General features: G+C 35.3%; 1 protein-coding gene across 1 annotated transcript in view; it reads right to left on the bottom strand.

The window, feature by feature from the left end:
* The window catches only part of LRP1B (LDL receptor related protein 1B), a 1,894,461-nt gene that overhangs the window by 761,711 nt on the left and 1,113,508 nt on the right, over positions 1-19,242 (bottom strand). The window contains exons 12-13 of the mRNA XM_073905704.1: positions 6,370-6,550; positions 274-493 (exon numbers count right to left, since the gene is read on the bottom strand). Of these exons, the coding sequence (XP_073761805.1) occupies positions 274-493; positions 6,370-6,550 (401 nt within the window). The remainder of the gene's footprint in view (positions 1-273; positions 494-6,369; positions 6,551-19,242) is intronic.

The raw sequence follows: 19,242 nt of genomic DNA, 5'->3' as shown, positions 1-19,242 counted from the left end.
GAGAAAAACTGCATTTTAAAACAGCTCCGATATCCTGAGAGCTTCTTTTTAAAATCCCACAAATCCTGGCATACCACAGTGAGCTGGTCCCCGTCTCCTGGAGGCAAGGGCCAGCTGCACTTCTTAATGCTCAGCCTCCTTTAGCCACCCCACAGAGACTACTGGCAGCCACCTCAGAGGGGTAAAAATAAACTTGAAAGTATTTCTAACACAACACAACATCGCTCTGTGAAGAAGCCTGTGAGTTAAAAAACAGCAGTATTTGTCTTTTACCTTCCTGTGAGTTCCATTCAAAAACACTTTTTCAATATGATCGTAATAGGCGTCACACCAGTATAATGTGTTGGTGTGAAAGTCCAGAGTTAAACCGTTTGGCCACAGCATCTTTGAAGTCACAAAAATTTGCCGATTGAAGCCATCCATCCAGGCCTTCTCGATCCTTCCCACGCTGTCATCTATTTCATCTTCCTCCCAGTCTGTCCAATACATCCAACTAAGACGTTACAAACAAGAGTGCACACGTTATTTCAACCAGCCACCATATGGAGGGATGCTTCTTTCGATTGGTCACTGCTCTAAAATCTAATTACATTCTGATTTCTCCTCCTATCTAAATGCTCATCTGCCAAAGTGAGGGGCATCTGTGGAGTCCTTGGGGAAGTACAGATGTGTTCAGTGAACAGTCCATTCAGACACATTACAGAAAAACCACTATGGCACTTGTTGGTTCCATTTGCTCTTTAGCCTAACACTAAGTGCCAAATATTGATTTTCTCTGGGGTTGATACTAAGTTTGGAGAATGATTTTTGAAGCATTCTTATTTTTAAATGTTGTCCACTTCAGAAAACATATAATCAATGATGTGACTGAAAAGCAGATTGACTGACCTGAGAACTCACAATGCCGTTAATGATCTACTCCAGGCTTTATTTAATCTCTGATGAATTATTAGTTTTTAAGACAGGCAACTGAATTGTCTTTGTACTAAAGGGTATGGTCATACTGGGTTTATTTGGCCAAGTCTAATTTGTCTTCCTCATGCAAATTATCTATGCTTTATGGCTGCTTATTATTACCTCAAAACCCACAGAAGATGATTTAGCTGCACATAAGTTTAATAACATCAGGTTGACTGACCTTGAGATTTTGAGGTTTAATTTCTATCTCAAACAAAAGCTTCTGCCTTTAAAAACAAGTCTTTTGTGTGAGCTCTAACAGTGGGAGACGGAGCCTTCAGCTAATGTTCTAGTTCCCTCATGAATAATGTTAAAACCTTCCAAAAGTGTTGCTCTAGGGTCATGTGAAAGTTCTGGAGTTATTAATTAAAGTGTAGGTTTTAATTCAGTCACCTCATATACAACTTTATAAAGCTCTAAAGCTTTTCTAAGCTGTTGATCCTAGAAATGCCCTGAGTAGATCCTCTGCCTCCCACTTTTTGTGGACCCTAAAGAATTTCTGAGGTAATTTGGGAAAAATCTGTATCCATGACTAAAAAATTCCTACTGTGATCTAAACAGGAAGATTTGAGACAACTGAGGATGTAACACACCATCCATTATTTTATGCCAGTTAAGCTTTTTAAAAATTCCCTTAACAGTTTAAAATTATTTTGATATGTCTTTTTAGACCTGAGGAAATATATTGAGATTGGTGAATTTTATTGTCAAAATACATTCTTATCCTAGAAATAAACATGGAAATATGTTTATCTTGCATCCAGCATGTTCTTCAAGTGGTCTTAATTATTGGAACAAATTAGGAACAAACGGGATAGTCCTTTCATTTCTTCTAGTCCTATGTTACTTAGATATAACTAGTTGACGTCAACTGTATAAAACAACTATGTAAAAGAGAAATATACAACTTTTTATCTCTATTAATACTCCATGAAATCTTAAATATGGTTAGTCAATGCAGTTTTATTATTGTTGCTATTTTACAACTTGTTAAATTGCAATTATCGTCCCCTGTAGGTTTCTTTTAACCACAGTAACACTCTTTTTTTTTTCTTTGATTCTCCAACCCAAATTGCATATACATGCAGACACATACATGAAGGGTAATTGTGGTGAATCCAAGCATAATTTATATTGTTTTGCTATTTAAAGAAATCATTGTTTGTGATCTGATCCATTATCTAAGATTATTTTTATTCAAACAGAATATAAGAAAAAATTTAAACAAGGGTGCCAATCGAACAGAGGCTAAGTGTGTGATTATCATCTCCCAATTTCATTATGTGATGAAAAGTTATATTGTGGAAGCCTTATAATCAATATGAAATGTGATCATTCCTAAACATAGAAAATAGGAAATATAACCTATAAAGTAAGTACAAACTAATATAAATCTTTTTATATGTGAGACTCAGGTATTCATTAAGTAAATATTAAGTTAAGTGAGCCTTCTGCTAATATGGAAGGAAAAATTTCACCTCTATTTTTCAAGTTCTGTTCAAATACAATTATTTGATGAAGTCTATTTCTACCCTTTTTGTCAAAATAAAGTCTTTCCTTTATTTCCTAGCGACATTTCTTTTTAGTTTTTTAAATAATATTTATTGAATTTTTGGTTTATATTATATTTAATGGTGTTACATGTCTGATGGTTTCGATCAAAAATTAAAATAATTAAGGGCAGGGATTATTTCTTACTTGTATTTGTACCCTATAGCACTAAGCTTGCTTTTGTTGATATTGATTGTACCCCCAAATTAAATTGTATTAGGTGGTCAATCCTAGACATATTGAAATCCTTAACCACTTCTCTGCCATGAAAATAACATACATTTTATTGTTAAAAAAACTCGATTTAGTGCTAACATAAGAGCTATGTTATCTAAAGGGTGTGGCACTATTAATTGAGGTAGGGATAGCGGAGATCATGTTTGGGGGGAAATACGCACTCAGCTTTGGGCATGTTTACTACAGATGATATTTTGAGAAGTCAGAACTGGAGATGCAGGTTTCTAAGTTACTGATATAAATTATGAAGTGAGAAATTATTGGAAAGGAGGGAATTCATCTCTATCTATCAGCTTGAGAAACAGTGCCATCATGACCAAGTCCCCCTACAGCTTTATCCCCATTTCTAAAACTGTGAAGGCCTGTGGTTCCATTCTATCAATCCCCACTTTTCTATTCCTATTATAAATGCTACAGTCTGTCTTTTATCCCTTTTCAAAGGGAGCTTCTAACAGATTGTTCCCATACAACTATCATATTTCTATGACTTGTCTTCCAAAGTCATGAATTGAAAAACGTGACTTTTATTCTCAAAACCTTCCAATTATTGTCAAAAAAAAAAAACCTTCTTTTAATCCCAACATTGAAGACTTCCGCATATTTCTAGTTTCATCTCCTACTATGTTCCTTCACATGCCCTCTGCTCTAGCCGTAGTGAACTCATCTTATCTCAAAACTGCCATTAACATCCGTGCCTCTAAACACATACTTATAATGTCTAGTCAGAGTACAGTGACTAACCTCATGACTGCACATCCTAAGCCCCAGAGACCAAATCTACTCATTTGGAAATCCTTTTCATTCTCTAAAGCTCAATTGTGAATTGAAAAACCACAATGATTTTCTGAAGAGCATTATTTCATTCTATTTTATTTGATAGGTAATTTGCGTGTGTGTATGTGTGCACACCAAGCACACCAGATTATAAACTCCTTGAGGGCAATTACTGTCTTACTAACTTCTATTGCTCTAGATGGTAGTTACTCAAGAATATATTTTAATAAAGAAATAAATGAACAAATTCTTTACAGATTTTGTAATTGTTTATGAAACTTTGGATAAAGCATATCTCTGAAATGAGTAATTTTTTTAATTGACTATTTTAATAGAAAAACCCTGTAATTCTCTCTTCCTGTATACAGCTACAAATAGGTGTTATGGTAGGAAAAATGTAAATAAATCAAGTTTCTTATTTTTAATGTTTTGTGCAAAGTTATATTGTGCCTATTTTAAATGGACTTTTCCAAACTAAAGTTTCTTCTTTTTTAAAAATTATATTATAGTCAAACAATTATTTGGACAACAAATTCGCATGATTCCACTTCTATCTTCCAATCCATTCTCCACAGAACAGGTTGGATTTTTTAAAATTCTTACTTCCCTATTTTATCCCTGCACTGAACACAAGTACAAAGCTCTCATCCTGCCTCCTTTCCAACTGCATCTTCATCACTTCTGCCCTTGTTATCAACAGTCCAACTCCACTGTCCTCATCTCGGTTCCTCTGATAGTCAAGCTTTTACCCAACTTAAGATCTTCAAATGTATGATTTTCTTGATCTGAAATACTCTTTCCCTCACTCTCCATTGCTGATTCCTTTTCTATGTTAAGACTTGGTTTGAATGATACATCCTTGGAGAGGCCTTTCAGCAAACCTATTGAAATCCGTCTCCCTGTTAGTCTCCATTATGTCATTCTGTTTGTTCTCCTCCTTCATTCTGGTCTGTAGAAATTACATTAGTTGCTTATTTGGTACTTATTTCTTGTTCTATCTGCCTATCCTGCACCTTGCAGATAACAGAAGATGCTTCACAAGGTTTAAGGCTATGCCTGTTTTGTTAACTACTGTATACCTAGTGCAGAATTCTGGATATGGTATATTGCTAGGGAAAAATTTGTGTGTATGAAAAAAATATATATTTGTGTGTGTGTATGTATATGCAAATAAATATATGTGTATGTATGTGTATATATGAATATATATGAATATATGTATATTCATATATATATATACACACATATGTGTTTTTCAGGTTGGTGCATAATAGAAAATAGAAAATGTCTAGTGGAAAAGATTTAAGATTCTTTATAGCAACAGAGGCAAATATAGGGTCAGCTAGTAGATATTACAGAGGTGCAGATATTGCCAGATATTGCCTTAATGAAAAGAAAAAAAAAAGTCAATTAAAATGGTTCCCAAATACTATAAACTATGTAAATGTTATAGGTTTTAAATCCAAGTTGGATGCCTGCCTATGAGGGAAGTGTTGAAGGGGATTCTTGAATTTGAATAGAGAGATGGGACTAATGGCCTCTAAATTTCCTTCTAAATCATATGATTCTATGACCTCCATATATTTCTCTAACAGAATACTGAGAAGGAAGACACTGTTTTAAGATATCTTGCTTCAAGTAGATTTAGACAGTGTGTAATAAATTGTTTCTCTTAAAATTAAGATTGCCTTGATTTAAATTTAGGTCAGATAGATGATTTGGCTTAAAAGTCCAAGAATAGGACAGATAATTATGGAATCCACACATAAAATCACTGAAATTACTTTATAATTATGTCTTATAAGAACACACACAATGAGTTCATCCACTGCTTAAATGTCAGCTTAGGAAGAAGTACTTTCATTGTATTTGTTTTGAGTTATTCTCAAGACAATTCTAGGAACTACAGTCTGGTGATCTCAGTTTATTAGGAAGCTATACACTTCCTCTGCAAGGGAGTATTTTTTCTATGTGTGTAGTAAGGAATAAAGAATATTTGTTTTGTGATGCTATTTTGAAACTGCAGTATAAGACATGGGAGGGATAAACATCACATATAACAACTGTACGTTTAAAATATGTAATTCATTCATTTGATTCTGACATTCTGTTAGGAATGGTCACATTCTTCAATATTTCTATATGCACAGTGTTGTTTATATTCAGGTAATGGGAAAAATATATTCCTGAGAATTACACAAACTATTCCATCCTAAAACAAGTAGTACATAAAAACTATGGTTATGTCTAGAATTATGTGATTACTAACCTTGACTAGGAAAAAGTAGTGGACTATAGTGGCTCTGAGCAAATTCTTGGAGACAGACTGCTGGGGTTTAAATATCTACTTGGTCACTTAATAATTTAATGCTCTTTTGTAAATCAGTTATCAATTTCTCCTTTGTAAGACAAAGATGAGAATAGCAACTAGTTCAAAAGATTATTGTGAGGATTATTGAACCTGTTTAACAAAATGTCTGGCCCACAGTAAATGTACAAAACAAATCTTTTCTATTTTCTGAATACATCCAATTTTAATACCCTTTAAAATATAAATTGATTGATTATCTCAATTGATTATTTATCTTGGTGTCAGGCAGTCTAAAATGGAGAATTATAGTCCTTGTCTGAGTAAATCAAGTAAATATATCTTTTATACAAATAATCTGTTTATTTCAGTTAAGTGTATTTTGACACGTTTATTTAGCACATTTTCTACAAGAGAAAATCATTAAATGAGTAACTTTTCCCATTCAGGCCATTCATGTGTGAGTTTAAATCAAATTTGCTACTACTAAATATACAAAAAACAATATTTTCCTCATATCAAGCTGATAAAATATAACATACCCATTAACAGGATCCACCACAATCCCTCTGGGATGGGACATTTCTCCTTCTAAAAGAGTCTTCCGACTCTGAGAAGCTTTTTCCAGCCTGGCTACATTAATGGTCTTCCTATGACCATCATTTGTCCAGTAAAGGTTATTTCCAATCCAGTCCACAGCAATGCCTTCCACATTATCAAGATCTGTAAAAAGAAAAAACAAGAGAGCAACACATTTTACAATAGCGCACACTGCTTATGTTCTAGTTCAGAAATGTTTAATTCAAAAAGGAATGAATTCTGATTCATGGGTTCTTTATAGTCTCATTTTGGAAAATATCATTCCATAGCATATTTTTCAATTTTATTTTGAGTGCCATTTTATGTGAATGACAGGCCCTGTCTCGATATATTTTAAATGAAACAGTGATCTGCAGGAAAACAGGAAAATACAAGGGATGGCACAGCAAAGGGAGAAAATTCCCAGAACATAAATATAGTGATACAGACTGTTTAGAAAAAAAAAAAATCAAGTAATATGAACAAGTACTATGTTCAAAAAGTAAGCATATTGAAACTTGCAATATACAATTTGAGTAATCAAAATAATAGGAATGCCCTCTTGCTAAGAGATGACCAGGTCCAGCAGAAGCACACCTTTGAAAGCCCCGAACAGGTTTTCATCATGGAACTGTATGAACAGTGAATCCCAAAGAAACACTGAAATAATTCTCTATATTCTAGACTTATTTTTTTAAGATTTTATTTATTTGACAGTGGGCGGGGAGGGAGAGAGCACAAGCAGGGGGAGGGGCAGAGGCAGAAGCAGGCTCCCTACTAAGCAGGGAGCCCACTGACAACGTGAGGCTTCATCCCAAGACCCCAGGATCATGACCTGAGCCGAAGGCAGATGCTTAACTGACTGAGCCACTCAGGTGCCCCACTCTAGACTTATTTTTAAAAGGACACTATTCAGACTTCTGTAAGATACAGGCAGTGGTAATTCAAAGAGATATTATAAATACATAATCTTATATGAGTTCAACTAATTCAAACCTTTACAGAAAGGAAAATGCCAACACTTTAAAGTGAAGGGTTATCGTCTATTATCATGCAAGAAGTGGTAGAATTGGAACAAAAATCCAAGTCAGCTGATCCCCAGTGTAAAGATCTTTAAAACTGCACTCTTCCTGGGGTGAGTCCTGCTCTCGCTTTTCGCCATTTGATGAACAACCTTCCAAACTGTCTACAGCATCATAAAGGCAGTTCCATTTCTCTGCTGCATAAGAAATTGCCGTGAATGCCTTTTCTTCTCTCAAAACCAAGGGAGCCTTTGTCTCCTTTCTTCCCAGGGATGAGGTAGAGAACTGGAGCTCACTGGACAAAACACTAGAGACAGAAGTACTGATTGACACACTATGGGCACATGTTCCTGATATTCCCTCATATGCACATGTAATGAATATTTACTATTATCCTGTTTTTTAATCATGACCCTTCTGGCCTTGGAGAAAAATAAAATTTTCTTTGGTGACTCTTTCTGCTCATCAGCATGTGCCCTGACTCAGGATGATTAATACAACGTGTGATTTGATCTAACTGAAAATCCCATTATAGTGAATCAGATATGTTCTCAATTTCACTAAGCTATCTGCTTCATTACCATCCGGTATGAGTCATTTTCAGAGGTTAATTGTGTCTATGCTTAGAAAAAAAGTTTAATTTTGTCTTTACTTTATTGACACTTAATTTTACTGAGTACTTTCTTGCTCTGGCATAATGGAAAAATAATAGCTGTTTACTCTTTTCCTTTATATTTATTAATAGTCTGTGGCTGATTTTTATCTTGTTAGTCAGTTTTCAAAAATTGTATTACATTTGAAATCTACTCTGGCACGAACACTTCCATCTTCAATAGCCCTCTTATTTTTATAAATTTCCTGTTGACATCTAACTCGACACTTTTTACTTATTTTTCATATGAAGCAGTTGCAATACTATGTGGATTGAAATTTTGTTTCTGACACTTAGATAAGCAACTCAGTCACTTTGATCTTTAATTTCTCCAATCATCAAGTGAAGGTAATCATAGCACCTACATCACAAGGTGATAACAAGGGGTAACTTAGCTACTGCATGGAAAGCACTTAGCATACTGCTTACAATATTCTCAATTCCCAAAATATGTTAGCTTTTACTAATTTATCAGGATAAAAAATTCTATATATGCCCTGGCTCTTTGCCTTATGAGTGTTACTTGATAGAAATATTCCTCATATTTTTCTCTCTGAGAATGATTATTTAATAATATGTCCTTGCATTTTGACCAGTGGCCAACTTCACCTAGAAATAGTACATGCAGAGTCAGTTGTGAATAAATAGTAAGTAAGAGTGAAATGGAATTGAATTCCAAAATTGGGAGGATTCTGTCCCTAATTACATTGGTTGCTTTTTCTTTGAAAAATGAAATGCTTGAACAGCATAAAGGAGTGATTAGGATCACAAGTTCTGAAATTACAAGACCTAGGCCCTGCCACTAACCATATCTCTGAGTGAATTCACTTAACCTTTCTACTCCTCAATTTCCTAATCTTTAAAATGGGTGTAATGATAGTGCTTAACTCATAGGATTGGCTTAGGATGAAATGAATGAATATGTGCAAAATCCTTAAAATAATAGTCACCGCATGGTAAATGTTACATAAATATTGTTATTAATATTATTACTAATAATATCATTATCATTATAAGTTTCCCTGTAGCTACCTATCTAGTCTATTAAGATAGAAATGAAACAATTAGCTTAGTGGTTCTTTTTAAATATTTGTTTATTTATTTGAGAGAGAGAGAGCAAGAGTGGGGGGAAGGGGCAGAGAGAGAGGAAGACAGAAAATCTCAAGCAGACTTCTGCTTAGTACTGAGCCCCAAGCGGGGCTCAATCTCACAACCCTGAGATCATGACCTGAGCCAAAATCAAGACTTGGACTCTTAACCGACTGAGCCACTCAGACACCTTGGCCTAGTATTTTTTAGCTGTGTGTGTGTGTGTGTGTGTATGTGTGTGTTTTGTTTGTTTGTTTTCCATTGTGGGAAGAATGAGGTTGAATACAATTCTAAAATAAAGAAACTCATAAAACAGTCTATGTGCAAATCAGGAATCTTTCTAGGCTATCTTTAATAAGGTATGGAGAGATTTCTTCTCTTGTAGGACAAAGACTGAACAACTAGTGAATCCCTTTTTCAATAACTACACATTGATAAAGTATTCTGACTTTGTACCATTCGGTACCTGCCTTTAATGAGCCAATGACTGATGTAACACTAAGACATAGGACACTGGTTTTATGTAAATTTGATTTTTTATTGAAAAAGTTTGGTTGGAGCCTACCTGCAATGGACTATTAGGGACTCTATGACCAAAATCCTTCAACCAGGTGATCAGGACATATGAAAGTTGATGTCACTCAAATTTCAAACAAACATAGATGACTACAGAGATATGAGTTACCAGCTTGAGAAAACACATGACTTCAAATATAAGAAAGGTGTTTGATAAAGTTGGTAAAACTTGATAGAGTAGATTGCTTTGATATCTTTTGGTGGAGTTCAAGTATTCTACATTCCAAAATCAACATTCACTACTATATTATTATTATTATTATTATATAACTAATAGCAAAAAAATATTATAAATGTGTATTTTTTAATCTGGCAAAATTGCCCTTAAGTTTAACAAAATACTCATTTTCATTTATCAATAGGGAAGGACTCTCAACATGTTCGTAACTCCTTCAAAAAAAAAGAAAGAAAGAAAGAAAAAGAGAAAGAAGAAAAAAGTTCCAGTAGATAATGTTTTCTTATATTTTTTTAATTAACATATTTACATGTTCCATTCTAAGTGAGAATTGAGACATTTATCTATATACTTCAGATTAAAAACAGACTTTTTAATGCACTCCGTGAATGCATACTCTTTTGATTAACATATTGTTTTGGCTCAAATTATTAAATTTTCCATCATTTTTCCTTTGTAAATACTGTTCTGGTATTTTAAGAATAACTTTTATAAATGGGCATAATATATGAGTAGTATGCTAAAACACACATACACACACACACGATCATCAAAAGCCAGACTTTTCACTTAAGTGAAAAATTCTTGAAGATAGCAATTTGTTATAGGTGATATTTACCATTTAGGAAATGAGGATGAATAGGAGATAATACAATTTATGTAAATTAAAGAGAATAATTATGTGGACTTAAAAGAAGTAATTAGAAAAGTTATTTAAATTAATTTAATACCCAGGACTAGATAAAATAAGCATTTTAAAAAGAGTAGAGAAAAACATACTTCTAAAACACCATTACACGTCTGATTTGTATCATTACACATTTTATGGAACAGAAGAAGATTAAAGTTTTATATATTTAAAACAAAATTATTTATTTTTAAAAATGGGTCCCAGATTTTTTTTTTTTTTAAACGGCAAAGGCTTTAGTTTCATTAAGGTGCATAGACTGGATCTCTGTAAGTCTTGATCCTTTATAAGAGAATCTGATTAACATACTGAGGAATTAATTGGAAATTATACATGACAATTGGCATTATAAAAACACAATGCCTATATTTTCCCAATGTATCCTTAAGGATTTTCTATCCATAATGTGAACATTATTTTTCTGAGCTGGAATTAAGTATTACAAAAGAGTTTCCATGAGTGCAGAGGATGATCACATGCCTCAAATAGTATGCCATGTAGACATGCTCAGGGCCAGAGATGCTTTACCTTGCCTCAAAGTCAGCATTGAACAATTCAGAGTCAGCACTTGGACAATTCTCCTGCCTCATATTCACGTAGTCAATTAATCCAAATCCTCTTTGTGTATTTCAATGTGGCCTGAGGCATCACAGCTTATATGTATCTGACATGAGTGAATGAAGTTGATTTAATTAATAGTGTGGCAGTTAAGCTTGCCTGCTGAATTTCCTATCTCCTGAGGTTACAGGAATCTTTGGCCAGACTGACGTCTTCTGTATTATCCGTCCCCCACAGCCAGCTGAGGCTGATGTTCTCATCCTCATTTTCATTCCAGGTCTTTCCTCAGATCAATTAATAGATCCAAGAGGGTAAATATACAAGCTCCTCTCAATCAGAACAAAATGCTTTGTTGTTGTATTCAAAGAGATGTTTAAAGTTCATATAGGGTTTTATTTTAAGATGAACAGACTATATTACATAGTAGCTTCCTTTTATCATCAAAATCACATTGTTAGTTTCCATTTGGGACGAGGGTGATACAGATTGTCTCTCTATCACATTCACATATTTCGTCTTTGATAAAGTGATGAGCATAGGTAAGATTAATGAGAGTATCATGGTAAGCATCATAGTTGCCAATAAAGTAATCTAAAATGATAATTGAACAGACAGTTTCAAGAATTGTTAAGAACTGAGTTTTTACCCTACTTTCAAGCTAACAACTTAGTCCATTACCAGTTCATAGATGATATTGGAAGACACAAGACTTGTAAGTCAAATATAAAGGACTTTATTACTCATGGCATAGCAAGCACTATGGTCTTCAGCAGAACTGGTATCAGTTCCTTTTACTCCAAAGTCCCATGGGGATGACTGGGTTGGGCCATTTTAGATGTATTCACAATCAGTGAGTTGTATTACAAAAAATAATTCTGAAGTTAGAAAACCCAAATCTTTTTATAAAGGGCAATAAACAAGGCTGCCCTTTACACTGTAGGTGTAAACTATCTCTTCTTCTAAGGCTCTTTCCTATACAAACATCCTTGAAAGAATACTTCAGACTAAAAGGCAATAATTGTTTCACTCTAAGACATGCAGAAATGTGAGTGATTCATGGAGAACTATCTCCCAAGAAAAGTCATAGAAGTCATAAATTGGTATTCTTTAATAAATGTAGACAGATGAACAAACAAATTAGTGTGCAAATATGGCTACAAATAATAATCATTTTTGGGTTCCAGGCTATTACTCTTATGGGAATTATTTATTGATTTATACTACCACATCTTGAAGCATTTTGTTAGCTAGCCATGTGTAATAGTTAATTCTATGAGTCAATTTGGCTAGGCCAAGGTATACAGATCTGGTTAAACATAAGTCTGGATATTGCCGTGAAGGTATTTTTTTAGGTGATCTTAACATTTAAATCCATACACTTGGAGTAAAGCAGATTACCCTCCATAATGTGGGTTAGTCTCATCCAGTTAGATGAAAGCTTTAAGAGAAAGCAGACTAAAGTCCACTAAGGAAGAGGGAATTGAGTTTCTAAACTATCTTCAGACTTGAGGTACAGAATCAACTTTTCCCTGAGTCTACAACCTGTCAGACTACCCTATAGATTTTTGACTTGCCATCCTCCACAACTGTGCAAGCCAATTCTTCAAATTATCTCTCTCTCTCTTTATGCATACGTTCTATTTGTTCTGTTTCTCTGAAGAACCTTATTACACCTGTGACCTGGAAATTATTTTGCTGAATGCTCTGAGCAGAAGAAAGATATTCTTCACATTCATTCTTTTCAGATGAAATTCTGGAAAGTACACACTATGGAGGACAGAGATGCTTCCAATTTAAGAATGCGTTACAGACATGCAACGAGTATATAGCTCATTTTTATAATATCCCACTACTAATTTTTAAATAATATCAGAGTTGTATTGTAAATATTTTTAAATGTTTTTATTTTTTGTAAATTATGATATGTTGACATCTTTAAAAGAACTTTTCCAGCTAGAGTGAGATTACCTGTGCTGGGGATAATCAAATCTTAGAGACAGCAAAGGGCCCAGCCAGGAACATGCCTTTGACATACAAACTAACCAACCCATTTAGAAGAACTGATATTGTTAAAATGTCCGTATTTCCCAAAGCAATCTACAGATTCAATGCAATCCCTATGAAAATATCAACAGCATTTTTCACTTCACTAGAACAAATAATACTAAAATTTATATGGAACCACCAAAGACCCCAAATAACTAAAGTAAACTTGAGAAAGGAAACAAAGCTGTAGTTATCACAATCCCAGATTTCAAGATGTACGACAAAGTTATAGAAATCAAATGGTATGATACTGGCACAAAAACAGACATGTGAATCAATGGAACAGAAGAGAGAGCCCAGGAATAAACCCACACTTACACGGTCAGTACCCATTGAAGCAGGAAGAATGTATAATGGGGGAAAGACAGTCTCTTCAATAAATATTATGGGGAAAATTGGATAGCTACATGCAAAATAATTAAACTGGTCCACTTTCTTATGTCATACACAAAGATAAATTCAAAATGGCTTAAAGACCTAAATGTGAGACATGAAACCATGAAACTCCTAGGAGAAAACAAAGTCAGCAATTTCTTTGACTTGGGCCTTAGCAATATTTTTCTGGATTTGTTTCCTTAGGCAAAAGAATCAAAAGCAAAACTAAACTACTGGGACTACCCCAAAATAAAAAGATTTTACACAACAAAGGAAACCATCAACAAAACAAAACAGCAACTTACTGAATGAGAGAAGATATTCACAAATGATATATCTGATAAGGGGTTTGTATCCAAAATATGAAAAGAACTTTTACAACTCGGGGCGCCTGGGTGGCTCAGTTGGTTAAGCGACTGCCTTCGGCTCAGGTCATGATCTCAGGGTTCTGGGATTGAGCCCCGCATCGGGCTCCCTGCTAAGCAGGAAACCTGCTTCTCCCTCTCCCACTCCCCCTGCTTGTGTTCCCTCTCTGTCTCTCTCTCTGTCAAATAAATAAATAAAATCTTTAAAAAAAAAAAAGAACTTTTACAACTCAACACCAAAGAAACCCCAAATAATCTGATTAAAAAACGGGTAGAGGACCTGAGTAGGCATTTTTCCAAAGAAGACATATAGATGGCTAACAGACACATGAAAAGATAAATAAAATAGAATATCACCTCATACCTGCCAGGATAGCTGGGATCAAAAAGACAAGAAACAACAAGTGTTGGAGAGAATATGGAGGAAAGGGAATCTTCATGTACTATTGGTGGGAATGCAAACTGGTGCAGCCACTATAAAAAACAATATGGAGGGGCACCTGGGTGGCTCTGTTGGTTCAGTGTCTGACTCTTGGTTTCGGCTTAGGTTATGATCTTAGGGTAGTGAGATTGAACCCCCACTGGGCTCCACTCTCAATAGGGAATCTGCTTGAGATTCTCTCCCTCTCTCTCTCTCCCCCTGCTCATACTCTCTTTCTCTCTCTCTCTCTCAAATAAATAAATGAATCTTAAAAAAAAAAAAAAAAGAAACAGATTGGAGGTGTCTCAAAAATTAAAAATAGAAATACCATACGATCCAGTAATTCTACTACTCGGTATTTATCCAAAGAAGACAAAAACACTAATTCAAAAATATACATGCACCCTTATGTTTATTGCAGCATTATTTACAATAGCAAAGATATGGAAGCAACTCAAGTATACATCAATAGATGAATGGATAAAAAAGATGAGATGCACACACACACACACACACACACGGATATTACTCAGCCATAAAAAAGCATGAGATCTTACCATTGCAACATGAATGGACCTAGAGGATATTAAGCTAAGTGATATAAGTCAGAGAAAAACAAATATCACATGATTTCACTTATATGTAGAATAAAAAAACCCATAAAAATGAAGAAAGAAGGAAGCAAACAAAACAGAAATAGACCCATAAATACAGAGAACAAACTGATGGTTGCCAAAGGGGAGGTGGGTGGGAGATGAGCAAAATGGATGAAGGGGAACAAGAGATATAGGCTTCCAGTTATGTAATGAATAAGTTACAGGGATGAAAGGTACAAAATAGGGAATACAGTCAATGATAATGTAATAGGGTTGTATGTTGACAGATAATAGCTCCACTTGTGGTGAACATAGCCTAATGTATAAAGTTGCCCAATCCCTACATTGTACACCTGAAATTAATGTAACACTGTGCGTTAACTATACTTCAATAAAAGAAAACAAAAACACACAAACAAAAATTAGCCAATCCAGAGCTATTATCTCTTCTATCTGGTCTGCAGCCCAGGAGGCAATAGTCCTCTGCTTTAAAATCATCCCCAGGCCAGATACCAGGCAACTATTAGCCCTGTTATTTAAAAACCTATGGAATTATTCACACTAGGCAATTCTAAAGTGTTTATCCTACCCTGCTTTACCTTTCCGCCAGAAATGCCAATAAAGGCTATTAGTTAATGCTTTCCCCTCACTCCTGTCTTTGACCTTCCGACCACCACCCTGTTGTCTTTCCTACGTGGCCCTGTGTGTTGTGCTGTGCTTTCTGTCTCTCAGACTTGTGAATATCATCAGCTTTGTTTTCCTGAGCCTCTCCTCTGTCTCCTGCCCTGGCTGCACCTGACTGACCATCTCATGAAAGAATACAAAATATGCATCCTCACTGTGAATGGGGAGAGAGAAAGTAATTTCCATTAATGCCCTTTTACCAACCAATTCTGCCTACTTACCAAGAGAGAACAGAGCAAAAATTGCTTTAACTTCTGAACACAAAATAATACAGCTATTCTTGAATATTCCTTTTAGTCCCACGAACTAAGTTATAATTTACGAAAATAAAACATTTTGGAACTTATTGCATTAACACTAAATTACTCAATCTCTTTCATAGCAGATGAAAAGGCAACTACATTAGAAGTTGCTTGAGCAATTTAATTTCATAGAAAGTGACTTTTTATTAATGTTTTCTGATATGTTTCATAGTTTTGAATTTGGTCATTTAAACATTCAAATAGTTGTACCACTTCAATTGATACTTTTCACAGAACTTTTAAAAGAAAACAAAGTAACTCACACTTTGCTTAGGCATCATGCTGTAGGGAAAGATACTGATCATTAAATTCCAAATTAAGCCAGAGGCTTTAAGTCTTCATTATATTTATAATTACCATGACAAAAAAATGTGTGACATCCCCCTGGAACTTACCTTAGCATCCTAAATTAAACCAAAATATAGTTGTTTCAGACCCACATTAATACCCACAGGGAAAACAAAATAGGCAAAATACGTGTGGGAGTAATAGGTAAATGAGAAAAAGGAAGTCCTTAAAAATTTACCTTGCAAAAATCCTTCTATAAATATCTGAGTAAACACACATAGTGACAACCCTCACTGGTCCACAGGTAGCCTTACAAAACTGAAGCAGTGAGTCAGGGAAAAATGTAATAATAAAACTAGGCAGGAAACTAGTTATAAAGTCAGTATTTTAGAGATAAAATGAAGCTAAAGAATCGTATAGTTCAATGTCTACATTGTATAAATAATGAAACAAATCTCCAGAAAAGTAAACTGATTCACAAGGACCCCATTAAGTTAGTAGTCAAATCAACTATTTTATGTTAAAGTTTGATCTCCAAAATTGTAAAGAAAAATTGTAAATCGAAGCAAGAGTCAAAGAAAGTTAGTATCAGCAATGATTCACTAAGAAAAAAAAAAGTGAGATATAAAGAGGAAGAGATAGAGTAAGGTCACTGAAGGGAAGGATGTTTTACCAACTTTCCAATAAAAATCATTATTCTCAATAAACTATCACTTTATTTTCTTACCAAAATATATTTGATGGCCCACAATGTAGAGAAAAAACAAATGTGCATATCAAGGGAAGTCAAATATTAAAATAAAAGAAAAAACTGAGGTGCATAAGAATGAGAAAATGTAAGTGTTAAATTCATTATAGAAAAGCTGGTGGAATTTGGTTAAGGTCTTTAGTTAATAGTATTGTATCAAAATTACTTTTCTAGTTTTGGTAACTTTAGTACTGTTATGAAAGATGTTACTACCAGGGGAAAATGTGAGGAATATATGGAAGGAAGCTGCACCATTTGGCAATTTTCTACCAAACTAAATAAAAGTAGTCCATTAATTACTTTTAAATTACTTTTATAATGCAATAAAATAAAAAAAGAATGGTTTTAGAAATGCATTAGTGTTGGGGGGTGGAGCAAGATGGTGGAGGAGTAGGAGACCTGAATTTAGTCTGGTCTCAGGAATTCAGCTGAATAGGGATCAAACCATTCTGAACACCTATGAACTCAACAGGAGATCAAAGAGGAGAGTAGCAACAACTCTCTGAACAGAGAAGTGACCACTTTCTGGAAGGTAGGACGTGCGGAGAAGTGAATCCGAGGCGATATTCGGGAGGATAGACGGCGGGGGAGGGCGCCTCCGTCGGCCGCTTCTGGCAAGTGATAAAGCCGCAGAGCACAAAATCGGAACTTTTAGAAGTTGGCTCCACTGAGGGACGTCGCTGCAGTGGCTAAGCGGGGGGTGGAACCCTCGCGGGACAGTGTGGACTCAGGACCCTCAGGGTCACAGAAAGACCGGAGGTGCCTGAGTGCAGGAGAGCTCCCAGGTATCGGAGCGAGGAAGCCGGCTGCAGAGACGGAGCCGAGGCGCGGGCTCTCAGCTCGGGGTTGCCATAAACTGTGATCTGCGGCCCAGTCGGGCCACTGCTCCTCCAGCAGGGACCCAACAAGCGGCAGAGCCGGGGAGACTCCCCTTCCTCCCCGGGGAGGAGCGGCGCAGTAGTGCACCGCAGGGAACTGCTGGGTTTGGAGACTCCACACAGGGTCGGGTGCCAGAGATAGAAACGCTCGGTCACAGGCCAGGTGAGCATGGAGTGCAGCCGGAGACCGGGGAGACAGGAGTGACTGCTTTTCTCTGGGGGCGCACTGAGGAGTGGGGCCCCAAGTTCTCAGCTCCTCCAGGTGGAGTTTGGGAGGCCGCCATTTTCACTCTCGTCCTCCAAAGCTGTACCAAGAGCTTGCAGGAAACAAAAGCTCCCGAGAGCAAACCCGAGCAGCTTGCTTAGCCCTGACTGACAAAGGGCGGGCAATTCGGCCTCTGGCAAAGACATTTGGGAACCACAGCAACAGGCCCCTCCCCCAGAAGATCAGCATGAACAGCCAGCAAGCCAAGACCAAGTTTACCGATCAAGGAGAACGGGACAACTCCAGCGCTAGGGGAATACTGCACATAGAACTTGTGGCTTTTTTTTACCATGATACATTAGTTTTTCAAAGTTAATTTTTTAACTGTTTTTTGTTTTTGTTTTTTTTGAATTTTTCTTTTTCCTTTTTTCAACCAACATCTTATCAATCCCTTTTTAAAAAAAAACATTTTTTATTTTTCACTTTTAGAGTCATATTTTATCCCTTGATAGTAGTTACCCTTATTTTTGGCATATATATATATATATATATAAGTTCTTCTCTCTTTAAAATTTTGAGATACAGTTTCTTCTAACAGATCAAAATATATCCTATATCACTAGTGTATGGCTTTGTTCTAGTCTCCTGCCTGATCACATTTTTTCTTTTCTTTTTTTTTTAAATCTTCTTCTTTCTTCCTTCAAAGAACTTCTTATCTTATCAATTCTGTTTATAAAACCTTTTATAATTTTGATCTTTACAGTCATCTTCCATCCCTTCATTCTATCAACACTTATTTTGTACATATATAAGTCTTTCTTCCTTTAAAATTTTAGGAGGCACTTTCTTCTGACAGACAAAAATACACCAAAAATCTAGTGTGTGGCACTGATCTATGCACTAGCCTGATCATATTTGATCATATTCTGTTTTTTTTGTTTGTTTTGTTCTGTTTTTGTTTGTTTTTATCCTTATCTTTTTCTTTTTTTTTTTTCTCTTTCTTTTTTCTTTCTTTCCCTTTCTTTTCCCTTGGTTTCAGGTCTTTTCTGATTTGTATAGAGTATATTTGCTGGGGACGTTGTTAACCTGTTAGCATTTTGTTCTCTCATTCATCTATTCTCCTCTGAACAAAATGACAAGACAAAAAAAAATCACCTCAGCAATAAGA

This window comes from Callorhinus ursinus, unplaced genomic scaffold (assembly GCF_003265705.2).
Source record: "Callorhinus ursinus isolate GAN/ISIS: 27379988/994484 unplaced genomic scaffold, GSC_fseal_2.0 scaffold2, whole genome shotgun sequence".
NCBI lineage: Eukaryota > Metazoa > Chordata > Mammalia > Carnivora > Otariidae > Callorhinus > Callorhinus ursinus.
This window is presented reverse-complemented; position numbering and strand designations above follow the sequence as displayed.